The 23675-nt window shown below is 41.5% G+C and overlaps 2 protein-coding genes across 3 annotated transcripts in view; both read right to left on the bottom strand.

The window, feature by feature from the left end:
* Positions 1 to 1782: 1782 nt before the first annotated feature.
* On the bottom strand, positions 1783 to 11494 carry PSMG1 (proteasome assembly chaperone 1). The gene is made up of 7 exons (XM_081854087.1): positions 11226 to 11494; positions 9343 to 9440; positions 8456 to 8607; positions 7499 to 7561; positions 5611 to 5809; positions 4256 to 4392; positions 1783 to 2976 (listed from the first exon to the last, which is right to left on the bottom strand). Exons 1-7 carry the CDS (start codon positions 11366 to 11368, stop codon positions 2905 to 2907), a joined length of 864 nt encoding a protein of 287 aa, XP_081710213.1. The 5' UTR covers positions 11369 to 11494; the 3' UTR covers positions 1783 to 2904.
* Positions 11495 to 17667: 6173 nt separating this feature from the next.
* The window catches only part of OSBPL5 (oxysterol binding protein like 5), a 128563-nt gene continuing 122555 nt past the window's right edge, over positions 17668 to 23675 (bottom strand). For both annotated transcript variants that reach the window (XM_081840471.1, XM_081840470.1), the window contains exons 19-22: positions 23452 to 23590; positions 21999 to 22116; positions 20599 to 20701; positions 17668 to 19329 (exon numbers count right to left, since the gene is read on the bottom strand). In XM_081840471.1, the coding sequence (XP_081696597.1) occupies positions 19194 to 19329; positions 20599 to 20701; positions 21999 to 22116; positions 23452 to 23590 (496 nt within the window). In that variant the 3' untranslated portion in view covers positions 17668 to 19193. The remainder of the gene's footprint in view (positions 19330 to 20598; positions 20702 to 21998; positions 22117 to 23451; positions 23591 to 23675) is intronic.

Below are 23675 nucleotides of genomic sequence, written 5' to 3'. Positions count from 1 at the left end.
ACGAGATATGAGAACAACATTAAAGTGCTCTGGCAGTACCCAGAGCGCCATTTGTGCGAACTGCTCTCCAGTTCCTGCCCACCACTCCATGCACAAATATCAACACATGATGGTCCTCCACCTAACCCCCAGACTATTTCAAGAGAGGTGGGGCCAGCAGTCCAGATTTTGTCTATTGTGGTTCAGCTCACTTGGTTGTAAATTTCTAAGCCAAATTAGCAGTGGTGGCACCGGGGGGCGGGGGCGGGAATCGGGTATGGGGGAGAGTGGAGGACAGAAGACACAGAGTATATTTCTAGGTGGGTGAGTTGTGTCCCAATTTATTATTTATTATTTATTATTAATTGTTAAGATCTCCGAAAGGAAAATGTGAGTTTTGTTTGCGTGCTTAGAGCCCCCAGAGTAGCTTAAAGGTAAAGGGACCCCTGACCATTAGGTCCAGTCGTGGACGACTCTAGGGTTGCGGCGCTCATCTCGCTTTACTGGCTGAGGGAACCGGTGTACAGCTTCCGGGTCATGTGGCCAGCATGACTAAGCCGCTTCTGGTGAACCAAAACAGCGCACGGAAACGCCATTTACCTTCCCGCTGGAGCGGTACCTATTTATCTATTTGCACTTTGACGTGCCTTTGAACTGCTAGGTTGGCAGGAGCAGGGACCGAGCAACGGGAGCTCACCCCATCGCAGGGATTCGAACTGCAGACCTTCTGATAGGCAGGTCCTAGGCTCTGTTTAACCCACAGCGCCACCTGCGTCCCCCAGAGTAGCTTATGTACAATCAAAACAAGCCAGTCCCTACCCACAGGCTTACAATCTAAAAAAAACCTGACTTTTGATTTTTACACCATACCTATATTTATTGACCTTTGTATTCTAGGTTGTAAATTGCCTCATGGTCTTGTGATGAGCAGTATATTAACTTAATAAATAAGATTAAGAATAGCAGCATGACCGGGCTTTCCCATCTCTCCTCCCCCTGCACATGCCCCCGCCCCAACTGATGTATGTGTGTGTGTGTTGAGAGAAACCCCAGACCAGTGTGCAGGGAGGAGAGGGGAGGTGGTTCCATAAGTGAGCACCAATGGAACAATGGTCTTAGAACAACATTGAATTCCATCCATAATTACTAACGTAGAACATTCATTGGCCCCCTTCCATAAGGTTCAAGGCAAGGTGCAGAAAAATCTTCCCAGTCTAACAGGTTCATGGCAGGCTCACCGTCTTTATTTGAAAAGCAAGTCAGATCTTTTTGGGATTCTGCCCACTGCAGACCTTGGAGAGGCCTCCTTTGAAGAGGCAGGGTGGGACCCTAGGGAGAACCCCAGCAGTCCCGGCAGTCTCAAGGTGGTCCTAAAGCGCCTCAACATGGTTGTCTCACTTGGATCCCTTCATAGCCCATCTGACCACACCCAAGCCACACCCAGATTCTCCACCTTTGCTTCCTGAGCCTCAGGGCGGAGAGAGGCAGTAAACCCAGGGGGAATCCCTGAGTGAGCAAGACCAACCTGTTTGATTGTCCAGAATGTTTTATCCTTAGCAGCTTCCTTGAAAGGAAGGAGGTGATGCAACTGCAAGTGACCAAGAACAGGAGTAAAGAGAGACCGGCAGTGAGGACATTATTTTCTCAGTCTTCTCTGCAGCCTTGTTGAGTCGACAGCTCCCTAACTCAGCTCCAGATCCCACAATTTGTGCTGCTTATGGACACCTATGTTCTCTTTGCAGCTACCACCTAAGGCAGGAAAGTGCAGAATTTCAAAAGGGCAAAACAAGTTTCATAGGGCAATTTCTTAGTATAAGAAGGTTTTATTATTTGAAAGCAATGTAACTGAAAAACTTAACTGGCTATTAAGTAACAAGGTAAAGTTGTTCTGTACAGTTATAGAAGCCTGCAGACAGAGGTTTAACGGGCTATTTCAAGCAACATTAGCTATTCCACACTTTGCAATTCCTGTCCCTGAGCTGGTGCCCTATCTATAGTGTTGACATAGGTACTTCTTTACAGAGGAAAAGCTTCAGTCGGAAGGAGTTCTCTATTTTGAATGGCCGTCTGATCGAAGTCCAGTTTATAAAGATATATAATGCAAAAAAGGAAGAATAGGGGCCTTGAAGTTGCCCGTCTATAGTTTACATCTAGAAAACAGACTGAACAAATGCACAGGTCAATCTTCCTTGCTATTGTGGGACGGATCCTTTTTTTCCATTGAAACGGTAGCAACTGTTTCTGAATCTACACATGTAAATTAGCTTATGCAAATCTGTGTCTCCTTATGTGGTGATAAACACTGCCAAAAAAGAGGAAATGTAAGTGGCCACTCTACCTACCTGTCCATTCTCACCATTTTACTTCTTTTCCTCCCCCACAAAGAAATTCATCTGGGCCACTTTCTCTTAAAAGTCCCACCCTCTTCTCCTAAGCCTTCCTTAGCCTCCTGCCTTCTCAGTCATCAGGTGCTTGCTTCCTATGTCCTTGCATCTTATTAGACTATTTTGCCTGCCTTGCCTATCTCTAGTACCTAAGCACTTCAAATAACAGCATCCACAGGCTTTGCTGCCTGCCCTGCTTCTGTGGTAGGAGGCCAACTCGGTCAATTACAGACAGAGGCTTTGCCACATCCACTACAATTATTTTGCTGCATTAAAATATAGATTTGATCGCTGGTGGAAGAATGTAAGGAGTTGCCTTTGCTCATGGCAAAAATAAAAAGTGGCTTGAGTTTGTGAAAAATAAAAATGTCACCTTTAAATTCATTTCAGCTGCTAACACCCCACAACAGTCAGCATATGGTACAAAAGATAACACATTCCACTTCTAAAGGAACAACTACAAGTCCCAAATGCTTCCAGGCAAAGTAGCTGCAGTTGACAAAATACTGGAGTTTGAAAGTATCCGAGATAATTCTCCATTTTAAGTGTAGATGTTATCAATTTCATTTGTTGTCACCACTTTTCTCAATATTTCTGTGCTTCTTGAAATGTCCTGGGTAAAAGAAAATAGAAAAAAAAAATCCAGTAAAGATAAGAATGCATTAATAACTGCCTATTGTATTTCCTTATTCTTGGTCACTCAACTTTTCAAAACGAACACACACAACCCTCTGTATACTACATATGAATTGTAGCATCCATATTCTGTTCCAGGACAACCATATCCAGTTCTTGCTATGGACTTCAACTTGCGAACCAGCTGGTCCTGCTTCAGACTTTTGTAACTAATTAATTGATCAAAGGCAGGTAAGAATGAACAAAAATATTCAACTGAGCACACAGTGGATCATTAAAGAATGTAAGAAAAAGTTCTGCAGGATTAGACCAAAGACCTACCTAATCCAGTATTCTGTGCTTAGTGGCCAGCCAGATGCCTGTAGAAATCTTACAAGCACGACATAAGCTCAATAGCACTCTCCCTTCTTATATCTTCTGTAACCAGCAGGAATTTAAGCGTGCTTAATTGTGCACTGGATTGTAGTAGTATTCCTCCAGTTAATTTTCCTTCCACTTTAGCGTTGTGGGAGGAACCCTTGTTCTGCTGTGTGTTCATCAGCACAAGCTCAGGGTGCGGACTGCTTGGTACCATATGGATGTCTTTCATTTCAGATTGACGGTTGCTAGCCTCATCCACTTATTGAGCCTAGTTTGAGGAACCAATAACGCAATATCATAGTGGAAATACACTCAGATACTTTGGCAGTCATTTACATTAAACCAAAGCAAACTCAACTAAGCAAAGGAAGCACACGGCAGAAACCATTAACTTTTTGTGTTGTTGTTTTTTAAAAGCTGCAGTTTCTACAAGAGCTTCAGGATTCAAAAAAACCCAGCAATGTTTTGAGTTAAAGTTTACATTTCCTAACACCCAGAGGCAGAAAATTTTAGTACCATGGAAGTGACTCAAAAGCAATACAATGTTGCTGGGAGGCTTCAGGGCTTGCACCCACAAATGCAACCAAGTGGCCCTTCTGGGAATTGAATCCTTACTGTAATTGCCAATAGATATCTTACATAAATAAACATTTAAGCCAAGTGTCCTTACGCCTCTGAATACTAGTTTCTGGAGAGTGCTGTTGAAGTTGTCTCCTGCTTGCCGGCTTCCTGTAGGCAGCTGATTGGCTACTGTGAGAACAGCTGGATTAGATGGGCCTTTGGTCCGATCCAGCTCGCCTCCTCTTAGGTCCCTTCACAGCAGCTGTTATGGTGACCAGTCTGCAGACAGGCAAGCTGAAATAAGGCCACATACAGGCTTAATAATTGAACCTTACCTTCACCAAACTCTTCAGGATTCTGGAAGATAGCAAGGGCTCGAAAGCTTCAATTGTTACCAAATCCAGTTTGATGATATCAGTGTAACACTGATAAAGCACTGCAGGGATCTGCCACACTTGACAGTAACTGAGAACTAGGCACAATTCAGGAGACATGAGGAGGAAGGGAGAGGGGGAGAGAGAGAGAGAGACTAGTAATCTGCTTTTGCAGTGGTAATAAATCAGCAGCATGCTCAGTTGATCAAAATGAATCATACATTAAAAAACAACAACACCTTACTGTTTTCTGCAAGCATATTGTAAGAAATCCACAACGAAACACACATGTTAACAACTTTTTTTTCTGGAAGCATGTCATGAGAGGAAAAAAAAGGCCAACCAACACTCTAGGTCAGAGTTCCATAGCCTTAACGCAATGTTCAAGGCACTGTCACAGAATCAGTGTTGTAAGGGACCACAGAGGTCATCAAGCCCAGCTTTCTGCTCCGTGCAGGATTTGCAATGCACAGTGCAATTGCAGCATCCCTGTAGTCTATTAAGCAAATCATTTGTTCTGGCATTCCTGCCTGGGTAGATGGTGTAAAGCTGTTGCTTTGCCAAAAAAATGCATTTTATGAAGCCAGGCTGGTGCCGCTACTGCCACTTGCTGTAGCAGCAGAATACCTTACGATATTGAGGAGAACAATTCTATTGGTGCCCATCATCAGTCTGAATGGAATTCCAGCCAACTTCTTGTTACATGCTCCGCACTTCCCCCAACAGTGAAAAATTACAAGGGCAACACTAGCTGTAGTAAGCTCCCTTTGGAGGAGAAAATTCCAAATATTTCTGGCATTTTTGTAATATTTGTTCATTTTCTTTTTTAAAAAACCATTAAAAGTGGAGGCAAACACCACACATTCCTGCCAGGCAGCAGATTAATTGCTCCACATTAGTGCCTTCAACCTTCCAGCAAAAGTGCAATTCACTCTGACCTGTTCCTCTCCCCCACCCCAAATAAATTGCTTTTGTTGATTCACAGCACACCCCTCTCCTCTGCTAGGGCTTGTGCTTGCACATGCATGGGTCACCTTCCATTTCTGGTTTCCCATGCAAAAGACTGAAAGAAAATTATCCAGCTCTTTCCTAACAATTAGCTCTCACTGAGAGAACATCCACCAGTCATTCAAGACCAGATGAAAAGTAGCCAAAAATGTTTTTTAAATGCCTGGAAGCATCAAAAGGGGTTTTTGCTTGGTGCCTAAAAGACAGCAAAGTTGGTGCCAGGTGACTCCCTCCTTGAGCAGGACACTTCATAGCTGAGGTACCACTATAGACATTTATTCAACTTAAAGTTTTACATTGTTAAATACCTGCAGCAGGGAGGTCCCGTGCAATATTTGGCTGTTCTAGTAGTGGACAACAGACTTTATCTTTGAACGTGCTTGTCTTTAATGCTCTCAGAAAAGGAGAAGGAAGTGTTAGAGTTGATTCTGTTGTTTTATATTCCGTAACAGAGCACGTTGAAAGAACAAGCACTTGCAAATCCGTCTTCTGCATGCATCCAAAAACCTAGGATGAAAATGTAAATCCCGATTTAAGTGCGACAAATTCCAGATGAATAGCGGTGCTGGAGCCAATTCACACATACTAGCAGTGTTATAGGAGCCTCCAGCACTATTGTGGTTCTTCCCCATGATATCAACCTTTAACGCAAATGTGGGAAGCAGCAACGGCAACATGACACTCATATCACTGCTGGTCAATCAACCTTTGGGCCACAGTCTTTTACTCCCTCCTCCTGAGTAAGCCTCATTGAAATCAAGGGGGCTTATTTCTGAGTAGATTTGTAAAGGTTTGTTCTACTAGTGTCAGTAGCAGCATGAGTGCTGTGGCACCTGAGAGACACAATGAATGTGCAGAAGCTTTCTCTGCAATTTAATTGACTTTGTCGGTACATTCAGTCCCTGTTATTCACACATCCATAGGCCTTTAGCCCATAACTGAATCCCAGATTGGAGAAATGCCACAGCACCATGATCTACACTATCTTGTACAGTCTAAGGGGCAATGCCAGTTTGAAGATGTCCTATGCAACACCATATATTCTTTTTTGAGGAACAGATGCCAATGCACCAAAGTCAAAGTGCCAAAAGGCCTCTGAGCAAGTGTGCTGAAAAGGAGGTTATCAGCATTTTTAGGCAATATCCTCCTCCGTTCAGAAGATGGCGCAGAGGATTTCTGTTTGCAACAGGCTGGATTCAACACAGTTGCAGGTAACAAATCAAGCCAGTGTGGTGTAGCGGCAAGTATCAGACTAGGACTTGGGAGACCAGGATTCAAATTCCCACTCAGCCACAAAGTTCACTGAGTAGCCTTAGGCCTGTCATTATCTCTTAGCCCAACCCCTCTCACAAGGTTGTTGAGGGGTTAAAATGAGGAAAGAAAGAACTATATATGTCACTGTGAGAGCCTTGAAGAAAGGGTGCAATATCACTAACAACAACAACGATTGGCAAAGCTGAATAACAATTCCAACCAATTTTCCTTTTAGGATGCTGCCTGGTAAACAATTATTCTTACTGTTTGGCCCTTGATACATTATGTCAATGTTTTACCCAGTAAAACAGACATACAATGACCAGTGAACAAATCAGCAGTACATTTATTTACAGTGCAATCCTATATAAGTTTACTCTGAAGTACGTCCTATGGAATTCAGTGAGACTTATTCCTAGATAAGTATGTATAAGACTGCAGCCCAGAATCTCAGAACCATTACTTCTCTTATCCACAGTACGGACTCACAAAACAAAGGGACTCTTTCACCCTTGCACTTTGTATCAGGGTTTGAAACTCCCATTGTTCTAGGTGCATTTTGCGACAGAGAATTTCATTAGTGCACATGGTTTCTGAGCTCTGGGCGCAGTACTGCGCCTAAGATTTCAGATTAAAACTGCAGAGTGGAGGAAAGGAGGACGTTTTTCTGCCTCTCCATTTCCAGCTACTCTCTGAAGACTGCAGAAGAGACCTCCTAAGAATATTAGGGGGATGGACAGGGGAAGGACTAGACCATGTGACAAATGAACATAATATTTTAACTGCAGTTCATTCATTTTCAGCTTTCTATTCTTGTTATAAAAAAGTGCACCTAGACATTGCGTTGTTGTGCCCATAACCTAGGATTACAGTGCCACTAGGTCTTAGCTTTCATATCTCAGTTTCTAATTTCTTTGTGTCCCCATTTCTTCCACTTCTTACCTTTTCAAGCCACTGAAACTGTTGGTCCTCTGCCACATAACAACTGCACTGGCACAATAAAACCTGAAATGACAGAACAGTCATAAATGTTTCATGAATTTTAAACAGAACTATGTTAATATATATATATATATATATATATATATATATATATATATAGAAAAGTAATTATGATAACTGAAAGTTATAATCTCACAGGCACTTTCCAGGGGGCTCCACTGAAGACAGTGGAACTTGGGGAATAAACGTGCATAGGATTGTGCTACACATCACACTTGATCTTGGCTAATCCTGCAATGGACACACTCACAAACAACAATTGTTCCTGTAAGGCTCTTTCTTCAGTGACCAATAAGACAAAAGGAAGAGGCTGTAACTGAATGGTGGTGGAGCACATGGTTTGCATGCAAATCTAGGCTGAGCCAGTTTAAAGGAGTTGCTTATGTTTGTAACAAGGAATACCATATTACAATCTCTCATTACTCACACAACACTAAAGGCCACATCTAAAGTTATGCATACTATGTAGCTAATATGAAAGCACGTGATTTTCAAAAGCACTTGCATGAAAGCAGACTGCCGGTGTTCTAATTCTTAAACACAAGGATAGGCAAGAAGATTCAATGCAAATACTAGTGCAGGGTTGGACAGGCTAACTTTGCCGTCTCTAGCACCAAACCACATCAGTTAAATACCAAGATATCATCAGGTAACAAACTCAAGTCTGATTCCATAAGATCTAGGAGGTATCCAATGAATGCATTATGTCAGTGCAAGGATTTCCACTTATGCAATGGGACTCCCTAAATCTGCTCTGGAGGGTTGGGAGAATCCCTGAAACAGATTTAGAGGGCAAGTGGGAGCAGAGAAGGTGGAAAGTACAGCTGCTGAAGACAAAATCCCTGAACTGACAGGGGGCTTAATGCTATGTTGGGGACAACTCTCTATCTTACTTACTGTGGGATCTGAAATCAACCGATAGAACAAACAGAAGGAATCTGTTGGAAGGACTTTGGTCGTATTTGATGTTCTGCACCACTCATTCCACAATTTGACAGATCCTATGACTTCCCAGCCTCCAGAATTCAAAACAAAGGAAGACAAGAATGCTGCAAGCAGAAATGATATTTATTTCCTATAGCACTGTTATGTTCTGCACATTGTTCGTAACCACCATTGCAATATGGAAGTGGAGTGATGCTACTCAGTTTATGTAGGCAGCTTCCCTGTAGATTATTTAGTGCATATACACAGAAATATAAAGAAAGTAAGATAAACAACAATTTTTGGTTTCCATAGAATTCAACTGGAGGGGAGGGGGTTAAGGTAAACATGTCTACTAAACTCAGTTACAAAATAACTAACAAATTATAAGGTTCAGGTAGGTAGCTGTGTTAGTCTGACACAGTCAAAATAAAAAATAAAAAAATAAGAAATTGACTAGTAGCACCTTATAGACCAACTAAGTTTGTTCTGGTATAAGCTTTCATGTGCATGCACACTTCTTCAGATACACAGTGTATCTGAAGAAGCGTGCATGCACACAAAAAATTATAAGGTTGCACACTATTTTGTACACATCAAAAAGTGATAATTTATCTAATCCCCCTTTAAACCCATCCAAGCTAGTGATCATCACTACATCCTGTGGGAGCAAATTCAATAGTGTAAGTATGTGCTGAGGGAAGTACTTAATTTTGTCTATCCTGAATCGTCCTATATTCAACTACATGGAAGTTCTACTATTACAAAAGATAATAGCAGATGCATAATCTTATACATCTCTATCATGCCGCTTACAGGTAGTTAAACACTGAAATGAAGAACACATACAGATTGCCTACCTACTGCATTATGCCCTACAGCCAATACGAACTTTGAGCAAGGAAACTGCTCGTAATTAGATGCAGTAGATGTTGAATTCCAGAGGATGTGAACTTCCCTGAGTACAGAAACAAAATGAAAACAGAACAAGGTTAAACATACCCTGAGCGAGAAGATGGATAAGAAGCGGCACCATTCCAGCGAAGTGTTACTTGTACAATCGAGACAGGTTAAATATAGATGTATCCGCTGGGTGTTCTCAGTACTATCACTGATCAAGGGGCATAGGCTGCCATCCTAACCATGTCTATTCAGAAGTCCCTCAGAATTCAGTGGGTTTCAAGTCTCAGGTAACTGGGGTTAGGATTACAAGCTTAGTTCTCCACTCACCCCTAGAGAGCAATTAGTAGGCCAATAGCCTATAAAAGGATTCCCAACCCATTTGTGCAAGGAAATCAAAAAGAGAGAAGATTAAAAACATTACAGGAAGTTCTGTGGGTTTTTGGGGGTGGTGGGGGTTGCTACACAATGCAGCCAAAGAGGATAGAAAGCAAGAAAGGCCTCTATAAATCTTTCTCCACATACTGTCCTATTCTACTGAAACTAACCCATTCCCCAGACTCTCTTTACTCCTGCCAGGTGAAAAGTAAAATGAAGGAGCATCTTTATGGGAGCCTCTTTGTAAGGAGTAACCAAGCACAAATCTCCCCCCAAAACCCAAGCCAGGAACTGTCATTTCTCCCACACTTCTGCTGGGCATCACTGTCTTTAGAGTAAGGTTACCAGACATCCCCGTTTCCTGGGGACAGTCCCCAGATTTACAAATCAGTCCCCTGACAAAATCCATCTATTTAGTAGGAAGTTGAAAAGTGTCCCTGGATTCATTGAAAAAATCTGGTAACCAGAGGGCAGGTGGGGGGGGGGAACCTTTTTGTCAATCCAGATGTTGCTCAACTACAACTCCCTGGCTGTGTCTGATGAGAGCCACAGTTCAACCACATCTGGAGGGCCAAAGGTTACCCACATCTGTCACAGAGCAACGGGCCCCCAAAACTAAAGGTTGGCACAATAAGATTTGCATTACAGTGGTACCTCTGGTTACGTACTTAATTCGTTCCGGGGGTCTGTTCTTAACCCGAAACTGTTCTTAATCTGAGGTACCACTTTAGCTAATGGGGCCTCCTGCTGCCGCTGCGCCACTGCTGCGTGATTTCTGTTCTCATCCTGGAGCAAAGTTCTTAACCCGAGGTACTACTTCTGGGTTAGCGGAGTCTGTAACCTGAAGCGTCTGTAACCCGAGGTACCACAGTACTCCCCCAAAAGGGAAGGCGATGGCAACAGGTGTTCACACCTATTGCACTGGGAACCACACATCACATTCAGAAGATACATGGCACAGTCCCCACCCCCTGTAGAAACTACACACATCTGGGTCTGGCCAGTGCCTAGATGGCAGTCGATCCCCGGTGCGCCACTAGACTAGAACGAAAGGAGGGATATAAACAAATGCACATATCAAGGAAAATTCACACTAACGTCACTGACACCCATTCTAGGCTAGGTTACCACACGACTCCTTCAGCTGAGGTTTGGTTCCCGCCTCCGGCTGAAGGGTCGCGCCCACCTGCCTAAGGGAAAGCTGCAATGACTTCGCTGCGGCGGGAAGGCACTCTTCACATGCCCAGAAGTGCCCCCGTTGTTACGTCACGGGTTGCAAGGGACCAGAATGTTTTGGGTTTTCTTTTTGCGTGCGTGCGTGCGTGCGTGTGTGTGTGTATCGCCCCTGCGATACAAGGGTCGCCCCCCCCCCCGCAGGGGCTGAGAGCCTCGACTCTGCCGGAGCCTTCCCCATTCCTCCTCGTGCCTGGTTTCCAAGCGCCTCCTCTCCCGCCCCGGACGCCACCTTTTGTTCTCCAGCTGCTGGCGAATCTCGCGATCCTCCGGCGTCTCCTCGCGCTCCAGGGCGGCCGCCTCCTCCTCCTCCTCGTCGTCGTCGCCAGCGCGGGACGGAGGCGCCACCACCTCGCCGAAGAACGTGGCCATCATCTCCCCCCGGGCGGCTCAAGTAAGAGCGGCCGCCTCGCTCAGCCCGCCCGCCTGCCTGCCTGCCTGCCGAGACACGCGCCGGGAGCCCTTCCGGGTCACAGCGACCGGCAAGGAAGGAAGGAAGGGCGGGCAGCCCGGGCCGTGGGCTCGCTCGGGTCGCCTCAGTGGAGGAGCGCGCTTCTTTGGGGCGGAGGCCCGTCGGGTTCCGCCCCTCTCCCGCGAAGCCTGCCAGCGAAGCCCCGCCTTACCCGGCAGCAGCAGCAGCAGCAGCAGCAGCAGCAGTGTAGGGTTTTTTTAAAAATTAGGTTTTACAGTTTTCTATTCAACATAAACATCATAAGCAATAAAGAAAAAATGATTCCAAATCTCCACCTCCCCCACCCCGTGACTGCCCTCAACCTTCCCTTCTGTTTCTTTAAATATTTGCTGCTACTGCTTACTTGGTTTTAAGGTAAAGGTAAAGGGACCCCTGACCATTAGGTCCAGTGTGACCGACTCTGGGGTTGCGGCGCTCATCTCGCTTTACTGGCCGAGGGAGCTGGCCTACAGCTTCTGGGTCATGTGGCCAGTATGACTAAGCCGCTTCTGACGAACCAGAGCAGCACACAGAAACACCGTTTACCTTCCCGCCGGAGTGGTACCTATTTATCTACTTGCACTTTGGTGCTTTCAAGCTGCTATGTTGGCAGGAGCAGGGATCGAGCAACAGAGCTCACCCCGTCGCGGGGATTCGAACCACTGACCTTCTCATTGGCAAGTCCTAGGCTCTGTGGTTTAACTCACAGCCCCACCCGCATCCCTTTTAAAATCTTTTAACTAAATGCTCTTATATTCTTATCATCTTTATACTATATTTTTTCAAATTACATCCTACACTTGGTTATTTTCCGAATTATTGCTCCTTAACCTTTACACTTGTTTTCTTAGTTGTGTTTACTCAAACCCTGCCAGTGAATCCATTTCTTTACAACATTTCTGTAGATATAACATAAATGGTTCCCAACCTGTTTTGAAGTCTCTATTGTCTTTATCTCTTAGTCTTCCCTTGTGTATTCCATAGTTTTAGCTTGCCAGTCTTCTTTCGTTGGTATTTTGTCATCTTTCCATTTTCGGCTAGTAAAATCCTAGCTGGACGTGGGTGGCGCTGTGGATTAAACCACAGAGCCAACTTGCTGATCAGAAGGTCGGTGGTTTGAATCCCTGCGACGGGGTGAGCTCCCGTTGCTCAGTCCCTGCTCCTGCCCATCTAGCAGTTTGAAAGCATGTCAAAGTGCAAGTAGATAAATAGGTACCGCCCTGGTGGGAAGGTCAATGGCATTTTGTTGCGCTGCTCTGGTTCACCAGAAGCGGCTTAGTCATGCTGGCTACATGACCCGGAAGCTGTATGCTGGCTCCCTCAGCCAATAAAGCGAGATGAGCGCCGCAACCCCAGAGTCGGCCATGACTGGACCTAATGATCAGGGGTACCTTTACCTTTACCTTTTGAAAATCCTAGCTGCCATTATAGCATACATAAATACAAGTTCTTCTTATTTTAAACATCTTTTTCATTTCATTATAAATCATTTCCCAGTAATTTTTAATTACTTTGCAGTTCCACCACATATGATAAAATGTACCCTCTTTCTTTTTCCATTTCCAGCACTTATTAGAACTTGTTCTATACATTTTAGCAAGTTTAACAGGGGTCATGTACCATCTATACATCATGTTCATATAATTCTCTTTCGAAGTTACAGTCAGTAAATTTTAAGTTCACCTTCCATAATTTTCTCCAGTCTTCCATTTGTGTATTATGTATATTTATTTGTGTGGGAGCTCGTCTTGAATCTGGACAGCCATGCTTGTGCAACAGCTACACATGAACTGAAGACCCAAGAGAGCAATCCTGCAACACACAAGCATCCCCATGACGCAAAGCACTGTGTTTTGGGAATCAGGATGCCAGTTTGTCATGCATGTGTAAGATTTGTAGAACTACTCCCAAATAATAAGAGTATGGCCTGATGGCACATGAAGGCATCACCTTGTAAGTCTGGATCCAGTCACTTGCTTGGCAGATAAAAAAAAGGAAAGAGCAAATACTATTCATAGAATAATTGTGGAAGATAATAAGATTGAAGATCCGAAAGGGATAAGAAAAGGATTTGTGGACTTTTACAGACAACTATACAAGAGAAAAGAAAAAGTCAATATATAAAAAATAGAGGAATACTTAATAAAAAAAGGGGTACAGAAAATTCCGACAAAAGAAAGAGGAAAATTAAATGAGAAGATAGAATTAGAGGAGATTAGAAATGCAATAAAAGAATTAAAAAGTGGGAAGACACCGGGACCCGATGGACTAAGTGCAAGATATTATAAAGAACTGAAGGACATCCTATTTGTCCCATTAAAAGAAGTTATGAACAACATTCTATTAAATAGAGAAATACCAGAAACTTGGAAAGAAGCATACATCACTTTGATACCCAAGCAAGACTCTGATCTAAATCAGGTTAAAAATTTTAGGCCGATCTCGCTTTTGAACAATGATTATAAATTATTTGCAAACATACTAGCAAACAGGTTAAAAAAAGTATTGAAGGAATTAATACATAAAGATCAGGCGGGTTTCCTGCCAGGTAGACAAATGAAAGACAATATTAGAAATATAATTAATATTTTGGAATACCTGAACGCTAAGAATGATAAACAAGCGATGTTAATATTTGTGGATGCAGAGAAGGCCTTTGATAATATTTATTGGGAATTTATGTTAAAGAATTTTGAAATGATGGAGGTGGGACAATCGTTTTTAATTGGTATTAAGGCTATATATATGGATCAAAGAGCTAAATTAATAGTTAATAATGTGACAACGGAAAATATAAAGATAACTAAGGGAACAAGACAAGGATGTCCTCTATCACCTCTGTTATTTATCACGGTCCTGGAATTAGGGCAATTAGAAGTAATGATCAGATAAAAGGGGTAACGGTGGGTAGAAAAGAATTTAAGGTTAAAGCCTTTGTGGATGACTTAGTATTAACTTTGGAAGACCACATGAATACGGTAACAGAAGTGTTGAAAGAAATGGACCAGTTTGGTCAGTTTGCAGGATTCATTCTGAATAAGAAAAAAACTAAAGCAATTACTAAAAATATAGATTCGGAGAATGTAAACGGATTACAGCAGCAAACTGATATAGAAGTGGTAAAGAAAGTTAAATATTTAGGAGTTTGGTTAACCCCCAGGAGTATTGACTTGTTTCAGAATAATTATATTCCAACATGGAATAAGATCAAAAGGGACTTAGAGGTGTGGGGAAGAATGAAATTGTCATTTTGGGGAAGAATTGCAACGATAAAAATGAATGTGCTACTGAAGATGTTATTCTTGTTTCAAACAGTTCCAGTAATCAAAGGGGCAGCAATTTTTAAAAATTGGCAACGAGAAATTTCAAGGTATATCTGGCAGGGTAAGAAGCCGAGGATAAAATTTAAGATATTGACGGACGCAAAAGAAAGAGGAGGCTTCGCCCTGCCAGACTTGAAATTGTATTACGAAACATCTTGCCTCTGTTGGTTGAAGGAATGGATGAAATTAGCAGACACAGATGTGTTAGATCTTGAAGGTTTTGATAATAGATTTGGGTGGCACGCGTATTTGTGGTATGATAAGAGACGAGTACATAAAGGCTTTGAAAATCACATTATAAGAAGGTCTTTGATGGAAGTGTGGGAAAGATATAAAAACTTGTTGGAACAAAAAACTCCATATTGGTTGTCGCCGTTGGAGGCGATAAGTGTGAAGAAAGTCAATATGACAGGGGGTTGGGTGACATATGAGAAGTTAATGTGTAAAAGTGTAGGAAAATGGAAAATGAGACCATTTGAAGAAGTTAAGGACTATGTGAATGACTGGCTGCATTATTTTCAAATTAATGAGATGTTTAGAAAAGATTTAAATCAGAGGGGTTTTGCTGACAAAGAATCAAAATTTCAGACAGAAATATTGAATAATGATTATAAGAATTTAGCAAAAATGTATAAGATATTACTGGAATGGTGTACGAAGGATGAGGAGGTAAAATCAGTTATGATCGACTGGGCCAAACATATAGGGCATAATATACAAATGGAGGATTGGGAAAGACTTTGGAAAGAAGGTTTAAGATTCATTGCATGCACAGTTATAAAAGAAAATGTTATGAAAATGATGTACCGATGGTATGTAACACCTGTGAAGTTAGCAAAAATGTATAAGATAAGTAACAAATGTTGGAAATGTAAAGAAAAAGAAGGTACCTTTTTTCATATGTGGTGGGAATGTAAGAAGGTAAAATGCTTTTGGGAAATGATTTATAATGAATTGAAGAAAATGTTGAAATATACATTTGTTAAGAAACCAGAAGCATTTTTACTAGGCATTACAGGTAATGAGATAAATAAGAAAGAAAAGAAGTTATTTTTATATGCGGTGACAGCAGCAAGAATATTGATGGCCCAGAAATGGAAACAGGAGGAATTACCTACGATAGAAGAATGGAGAACTAAAATGATGGATTATGCAGAACTGGACAGAATGAGAGGAAGGATCCAGAATCGATGAGATCAAAGATTTACAGAAGATTGGGAAAAGTTTATCCAATATATGCAAAAACTGAGTGATAATAAAATTACGTTTGTAAGCTTTAAGGAAGCTCTGTGAGGGGAAAGGGTTAAAAGGGCAGAAATGTGTAAAAAGTAACAATAGGAAGGAATGGCAGACAAATTGAGGGAAGTCAAAAAAGAGAAGTAAGATGTAATTAAGATGTATGGAATGTATAAGTTTGTTTTTGTATTTGAAAACTAATAAAAATATAATATAAAAAAACAAATCTGTAAACTACCACTAGATGTCCTAGCAGTGATTCAAAGTACTCCAGTGAAACAACGGAAAGAATTACTGTGTTCTGATACTTGCCACAACAACTGGAGTGCAGTCATTTTAGACAATTTCTAGGAGCTCACATTCGCTCACATATTCTTTGACCCTTGCAATTTTATTTTGAGTTGATATACTTCAAAAACTTTACAAAGGCTTATTTTTATTTTTAAGAAAACAAGTTGAGGTCATCATGAAGAAGTAGGTCAAGGAAATGTTTCATCCCGAGTGTCGTGTATTACTGTCCTATCCTCCCATAGGTTCAAGGCGTAATCCATGTTGCTGTTCTTAAAGCCAATTGTTCAATGATGCCCTCTAGTTCTAAGTTAAGATCTAGTAGATGTTCTGATCTATAGTTCTGTTACATTTCAGTCTTTCAGCAACTTTCAGCTATCTTAAAAGTCGTTTGTGAACACGCTGCTTCCCCAGATTTCTGAACTGCTATGGATCAATAATAATTGCTCAGCTCCTCACTCAACTGGAGATTAAGGCAACATGTTCTCCATAATCATAAGGAACCTGGAGTGCCATCTAGTCCAACTCCCTTCAATGTAATCATCTGTAGCCCAACGTGGGGCTCAAACCCAAGACCCTCATTTTAAGAGTCTCATGCTCTACTAACTGAGCTATAATGAGAGCTACAACACAGTAAAACAGCTGGGGAACCTGTGGCCCTCCAGATGTCGCTGAACTACAACTTCCATCATCCCTGACCACTGGCCATGCTGGCTGGGATTCATGGGAGTTTTGTGTCTAACAGCATCATCAGATTCCATACACTTGCAGTAGGTTTTCAGAAAATATATTCACAAGGGACCTAACTCACATAGTCATCCAGCTATTCCCACTGATTCCCCAACACTATGAAGACGTATTGGGGAGTAAGGCCAATTGAATTTAATTGGACTTTTAAACAGACATGGTTAGGATTGTGCCTCAGTATGCCAATAGTGTGTAAGAATAGCAGTACTTCATTGGAAGGCCAGATAATGACCAAACTTCTTGATACATGCCTCCCTAAGCTAGAAAAGAAAAGAAAAATGCATTATCTGACACCTCCTTCGTTAAACCGTCTCTCTGCCAGAAACATTAACATGAAACAACCAGATTGTCACTCAAAGCCAATTGCTTTTCAAATGTATATGGAACAGAGAAACAGCCACTTACAAAAATTGCTGGTAAATTTCCCAAATAAAAATAAGCTGTAATTACAACTTAAATTTTAGTGCATAATGTGACGCCGCCATCTCTTAACGGAGATCATATGCATTATATCCTACAGTATACACCTACTTGTTGTGAAAACTCCCACCTTAATACACAAGTGATGTGAGCAGCAGAACATGTACAAAAGTCCCCAGAACAATAATGATTCAGCCACAAAGAGGTGATAAGTGAAAGTTGTGTAATTTATTTCAATGTATCAAGCACAAACAAGTTTTCCCCTAAAGGGGAACATCACAAGGAATGTAGTTAAAAATCTGGAAACATTTACACTGAAAGTTAGCCCAGACTGGCACCACCACTAAATATTTTAAGGCTGTATATATATATTTATATATATAATATCTTTATATATATATATATAGCAGTACTTACCACTTGGAACTATTTCAGGCCAGAAAAAAAGGCTTAGTACTGGCTGCAAGTCTACATAAAATATTGCAAATCTTTTAAAAATGGTGTAAAAATAGGAAGACTATCAACAGATTTGGAGGATGCAGTGGCAAACCCTTACTATTCCTGACCTTTAACCTTTAAATGTACCTAAGAGCAAACAATATCTGCAGGGTGCCTTCTCACAATCACAGGATCAGTCCTATACAGGAAAGGAGGTCTCTCTATGATACTCAGAAACAGTTGTCCCTTGATGTAAAGCACAAGGAAGATGAGCCAACTGTTGCAAGTGATCACTTCAGAAAACTGCAGGAGCAATTGCTTGCACCTGCTCACATAACTACCCTGTATTCATCAATGGACAAAATGTCTCCCGCATCACAAAATAAGCCCAGTGAACCCCAGAACTGTAGTGAATTTGTGACATATGAAATTACCTATATACAGAAGTGCTTCTACACCCATCTTCTTCCACCCATCATGGAATAATGGTACATTTCGGAGGCATTCTTTTATACAATGCTTGTGTGTGTGTGTGTGTGTGTGTGTGTGTGTGTGTGTATGTTTTAATCAATGTAAAAACATACATATATATATATATTAAATCAAATCCTAAACAGGCATGTCTGACTTTCTGGGGCCTCATTGGTTGTGGCCTCATATTTCTTAGAAGGGCAGGATTTAAGAAATTGTGTATATTTACAATCTTGGTGGGATGGAGTGGGATGTGCTGTTTATAGGGATTTGGCATGTGAGAGCACTGATTAGAAGACCCAAGGAGAAGCTGTGCTATCGATAACCCAAGTTGGTTCAATTTTCACATGGGTGCCTAACATTCCCTTCCATATGGGAAATTTATCAAAAGGCATCTTGATGGATGGCAAAACGCCCTTCCCCCACCCACAGAAGAGCTATAAAACAAGACACTAGGAATCGTTTTATAAAACCAAGTAGATGTGTAGAAGTGTTAAAGGGGGCACCAAATACTGGTTGGTAAATCTTAGTTGTCTCAGAAAATGACAAAACATAGAAAACAAAATTGCACAATTAAAGCTACATTTGGCTTTAGCATTAAGGCCCATACAGGTAAAGAGGTCCTTGTAGATGTACATGTAAAAAGGCAATGACATTAATCTGAAGAACAAAACTCTGCAGGCTCCCTGGTTAACCTTGTTCTCGCTTCCTCTTGCCCCCGACTGCGTAGGTATTAAAGTGCTTGGTGCCTCAGTGGGCTCCTTGCAATTAAGTCTCCCCATTCCTGCAGCTGGTCACTTGTTATTGCTGCCAAATGCAGTGCTTTTTATTTGAACACATAATTAATGAAGAGCTGACATGTTAGAAAGATGCACAGAAGAAACCAACAGCGAGAGTCCAGGAAGAGGTTTTCCGATGAGGCCCTCCTGTAGAGCGACTTTTTGTTCAGAGCAGTGAGGTTTCTGCAAGAAAGAACAACAGCCGCCACCAATCCATTGTTACTCAAAACCAGACACTGCATTTGCGCTCACAGATCAGACAGTGCCAAAACTCAGAATCAAGTTAAAATTCAGTGCCCGACATGCCTGGTAAATATTCTGGCCCCACATATTTCTTCTTGATAAAACTGTGAAGGGAAACGGAGGATTTGCTTCCTGCAGCCCCAAACCTTAGGCTTCAAAAAGCAAGAAAGTACTGCAGGCCTGGAATTTAGGGCTAGCATAAACATCTTGCCTAATTTAGAAAGAGAAATCATGGAAAGTTTTATTGTTGATTTAGATGTCAAATATTAATTGTCTATTTGAGGTATTAAACAGCACTGGCATCTATTTACTGTACTGACCAAAGGTTGTTGACTTAACCTTGTCAGCTTGACGTGTACTCATACATATTCCATGGTTGTGTCTTTAACTCTCCTAACCTAGGTACGAACTGGGGAGTGTTCTGACAAAACTCCCTTGACAAAATTATATGTAAAGAAAATACTGCAGCTGTTCTTTCCTACTGGCAGCCAACTGTTAGGAAATGCTGCACCTGCAGGTCTCCTTACACTTGCACCAGAAAACTGATTGCAATGAAATACAACAAGGTTTATTTACTCATTTCCTTTTTTAAAAAAAAATAAATTGTGATTACGCTGGAGAGGGGAAAGCTTTGCAAGAACTGAACTGCTAAATCATGCTTGAGCTTCACGCAGGAGTGGAAACCCTTTGGAAGTTAAGAGAAGAAGAAATGCCTTCTGTCAGTGGGCAGCTGCAATTTAAGCCAAGATTTGAATTTGCAAAGTTCTTTTATGCAACATCGTTGGCACTGTTCCCTTTTATCTTTTTAAAAGCAGAAGAGACTTAAGATTAGTTTTCAGCTTACTCTCCCCCCCCCCAACCTCAGAAGAGAAGCATCAGTCCTGAGCATCTGCCTCACCAAAAGATAGAAATAAGACACTTTTAAAAATGTGGATATATGCAATGTCTTCAGGTTTGTGATAGAAAACAGCAGGATTTGAAGGAAGCCAATCCTTGTCTAGTTTATTGGCTGTACCTTCCACATGGGTCAAAGGTCATTATTGTCATGCTTGTGTTCATGCTTGGTAGTATTCACATTTGACCCAGGCACCTGGCCCAAGGTAACCTTCCTCCTCTCTATCCCAAATTCTGTGTAATAACGAGACCTTAACACTGTGGTGGTTATTTGAAGATCAATGTATTTTTTTAAAAAGAAAAGAAATTCCATACCTGTGTATCTCCTGTTGGGCTCTCTGGAGGGATAAGACAGCAGTGTGAATTTCTTTCAAAGGGTCGGTTTCTTTCCCACACTGAGCACCCGGACTTTCAAAGCCTGTGGTGAAAAGATGACAGCTGGATTTCTCATGTGTTTGGAAAATGGGGGCATTTCCTCCCCCACACATGTTCTGAAGTTTTCTCTCCTCCTCCCTGGGAGAATCACCCATAACATACATGGGAGAAAGGTAATTTGGAAGCTGTAGTTCATCAGTTTGACTTGCTTCTGGATTCATTAAGCTAATATGCTTAATATGCTAATATTGCAGATTTTACAGATCTATGAAAAAAAAATCCTCTTACACATTCATGGTAGAATCCAGTGATTTCCGCTCAGGCAACAGGATTTTCCTTCACCCTGCTCCCACACTGCACCCCTTAAATCTGCTCTAGAGGGTTAGCAAGTGAAAGAGATGTTCTGTTGCACAAATGGAAGCCATTCCACTTATATAATGGCTTTGTTGGACCCAACCATGTGCCTTTCCCATGAAGGCAATGCCTGTATCTGCAAAAACCTAGCAAAACTAGTATGTGAATCAGCTCTGAAAAAGAGATTCAGGAAGAATGCACATTTTGAATATTGCTGGGTAGAAATTGGTTTTTACATGTGCAATTGTTTTTAATTGCTTGTATATATGGAATTGTTTTTACACATGGAACAGTTTTAATTGTTTATTTATTTGGTGTAAAATCACTTTAACATATTTAATGGAAGGGAATTCATAAATGGAATAAAATAAAATGGAAGTCCTGTGCGAATGAAGAGAACTAAAATGAACCCAAACTTTGGCAACACAAAGCGCAAGCGGAAAGTAAGGGATGCTAAAAAAAAGTTTTAGCTAAAAGCATGAAGACCAACAACAAGAAGTTCTTTAAATATATTAGTAGCAGGAAACCATCTAAGGAATTGGTGGATCCTTGGATGAGAAGGGAGTCGAAGGCATGAAAAAGGAGGATAAGGAGATTGTGGAGAATGTGAATCAATTATTTCTATCTGACTTCACTGTGGAAGACATATGGCAGATCACAGTGCCTGAACTAACTTTTGCAAGAAGGGAGTTTGAGGAAGATAGTGGTGATGAGACATGAAGTTCTAGGCCTGGTAGACAAACTAAAAACTGGTAAATTGTCAGGTCCAGATGGCACCCACCTGAGAGTTCTCAAATAACTCAAATGTTAAATTGCTGATCTTCTAATAAAAATATGTAACTTGTCCCTAATATCAGTCTCTATATCTGAGCATTTTCCATCACTCTGCAAAAGGATTACGTTATCAAGGGATGACAATAGGACTTAACACTGGATATGCATGGAGTGAGTGAGCGCACAGTATCAGAAGCCTGCAAGATACTTACTGTCATCATCTGAAAGTTCCTGTACAGACTCTGGTGTTGAACAGCTACTTTCAGTGTTCTGACTGTTGCTGGACGGTTGATCGCTGGCTTTACGCCGTCTACAATCATTTGCAGACCTCTGAATGAAGAGGAGTACAAACAAAAAATCCCATTATTCTTATTCCTGTTCTGACTATCATTATTTATGAGATATACCAATTTATCTGCCTAGCAAACATAGACTTCTGAAGTGAAAGGATGCAATTTATAGAATCCATCATCTCAAGGGTTTAATCTTAGGCTGAAATCCTCAGCCCTCTTATCCCTAAGTAATCATACTGGTTTCTGTGGAATAAAAGGAGGGTGATCTGAAATAATTTTTCTCAGGTTCAAGGCTCCTAAAGCTCCCCTCCCCATAACACTACAGTTCAGGGGGTGAGGGTTTTAAAACCCAAACTAGAGCATTGCAAATGGTAGCTGCAACAAAATGTTACAATATAACCTCATCTTCTAATAAGGGTACTCCTCTTCAAAGCGCCAGGCAGCCAGTTGTGCCTCCCCCATAATACTCCATTCCCAACCTTCCCCTCTTTCCCAACAGACAATAAACATTTCATGGCTACTGAGCATGTTCACTCCACAATGAGTTCTTAATTATTTTTAGCCACTTAAAATTTTGTGTGTGTGTTTCTTGGTGTATTGGGTGTCGATACTGCCGTCTTGTTTCTACATTTGTTGTTTCTTTTTGTTGGCAATCACCACCTGCATTTGCTATTAAAAGGAACTGGGAATAAAAGTGAAAGGGCATTGCTTCCCTCATTGTTTCTTCCCCCTCTCCACAAGTCCTTGCAACTTATAATCATAAGCTTCAATCTACAACCTAAGATATTCATATGGGTCAGAGCAGAAAGCACAGTCCTCATTTTTTCTGCCTCACAAGGTAGAGGTGTGTGTCTATCATTTCCAGTTTCACCCCATCACACAGATAAAGAACTGAGGGCTATAATTTGCCTAAGGCCAGTCAAGTAGTTTATTTGGAATTTGAATCCAGGTCTCTAAAGCTCAGTCCCCTATTCAGTGACCTGCTGGATGGCTAAGGCATCTCGCATCCCATTTATACATTTAGTTCAACGCCCACCAGCTCTCATGATCATTCTAAACACACCAGTGAAATTGCAAAGTGTTTCTTTTTTAATTTGTGCCAAAAAATCCACTAGGACAAGCCACACAAAATGTCTGCTGATCAAAATCCAGCAAATCAGATAGTGGTTTAAGCAAATCACTGGATCCATGTATTTCTAAGTGGGATCGTGTTGTCCCAAATCTGGCTCAGGGTGTGCTCAGGGTAAAGTGACAGTGGGATAGCAAGATGTTATTCAGTTCACCAGGATTCTGCAGATACAGTGCAGAAGGAGAGTACATCTGCCCAAGCATCACTGAAAATGTGGACGTTCTTGGGGAGATGGCCAGTTACCTTGTGCCGTGCAACTTGGTTGCTGTTGCACATGTTTTTGTGAGTTGACATTCGATTGGATAAGTGCCTCTGCATGGTTTGAAGTATGCCATCCTTCTCGTACTGGGCAATGTCATTCAAAGGGTCCCAGGGCCGCAAACTTTGAAAATGAAGAAGAAATTTATAAGAAAGAAAAGCCACTGTTTACTATACTAGTAGCAATATACACCAAATGTACAAGAACA

Source organism: Podarcis erhardii (genome assembly GCF_964252035.2).
Source record: "Podarcis erhardii genome assembly, chromosome: 1".
Lineage (NCBI taxonomy): Eukaryota > Metazoa > Chordata > Lepidosauria > Squamata > Lacertidae > Podarcis > Podarcis erhardii.
Note: the sequence above shows the minus strand (reverse complement) of the source record. Positions and strands in the feature narration are given on the sequence as shown.

What these genes read in the sequence shown, in the direction of transcription:
- PSMG1 (XM_081854087.1), bottom strand. Translation starts at nt 11,368, where the DNA reads ATGATGGCCACGTTCTTCGGCGAGGTGGTGGCGCCTCCGTCCCGCGCT. An exon ending in CAGCAGCTGGAGAACAAAAG is followed by an intron (nt 9,441 to 11,225) that starts GTGGCGTCCGGG and finishes TTCTGTACTCAG; the next exon opens with GGAAGTTCACATCCTCTGGA. An exon ending in GGTTGATTTCAGATCCCACA is followed by an intron (nt 7,562 to 8,455) that starts GTAAGTAAGATA and finishes CTGTCATTTCAG; the next exon opens with GTTTTATTGTGCCAGTGCAG.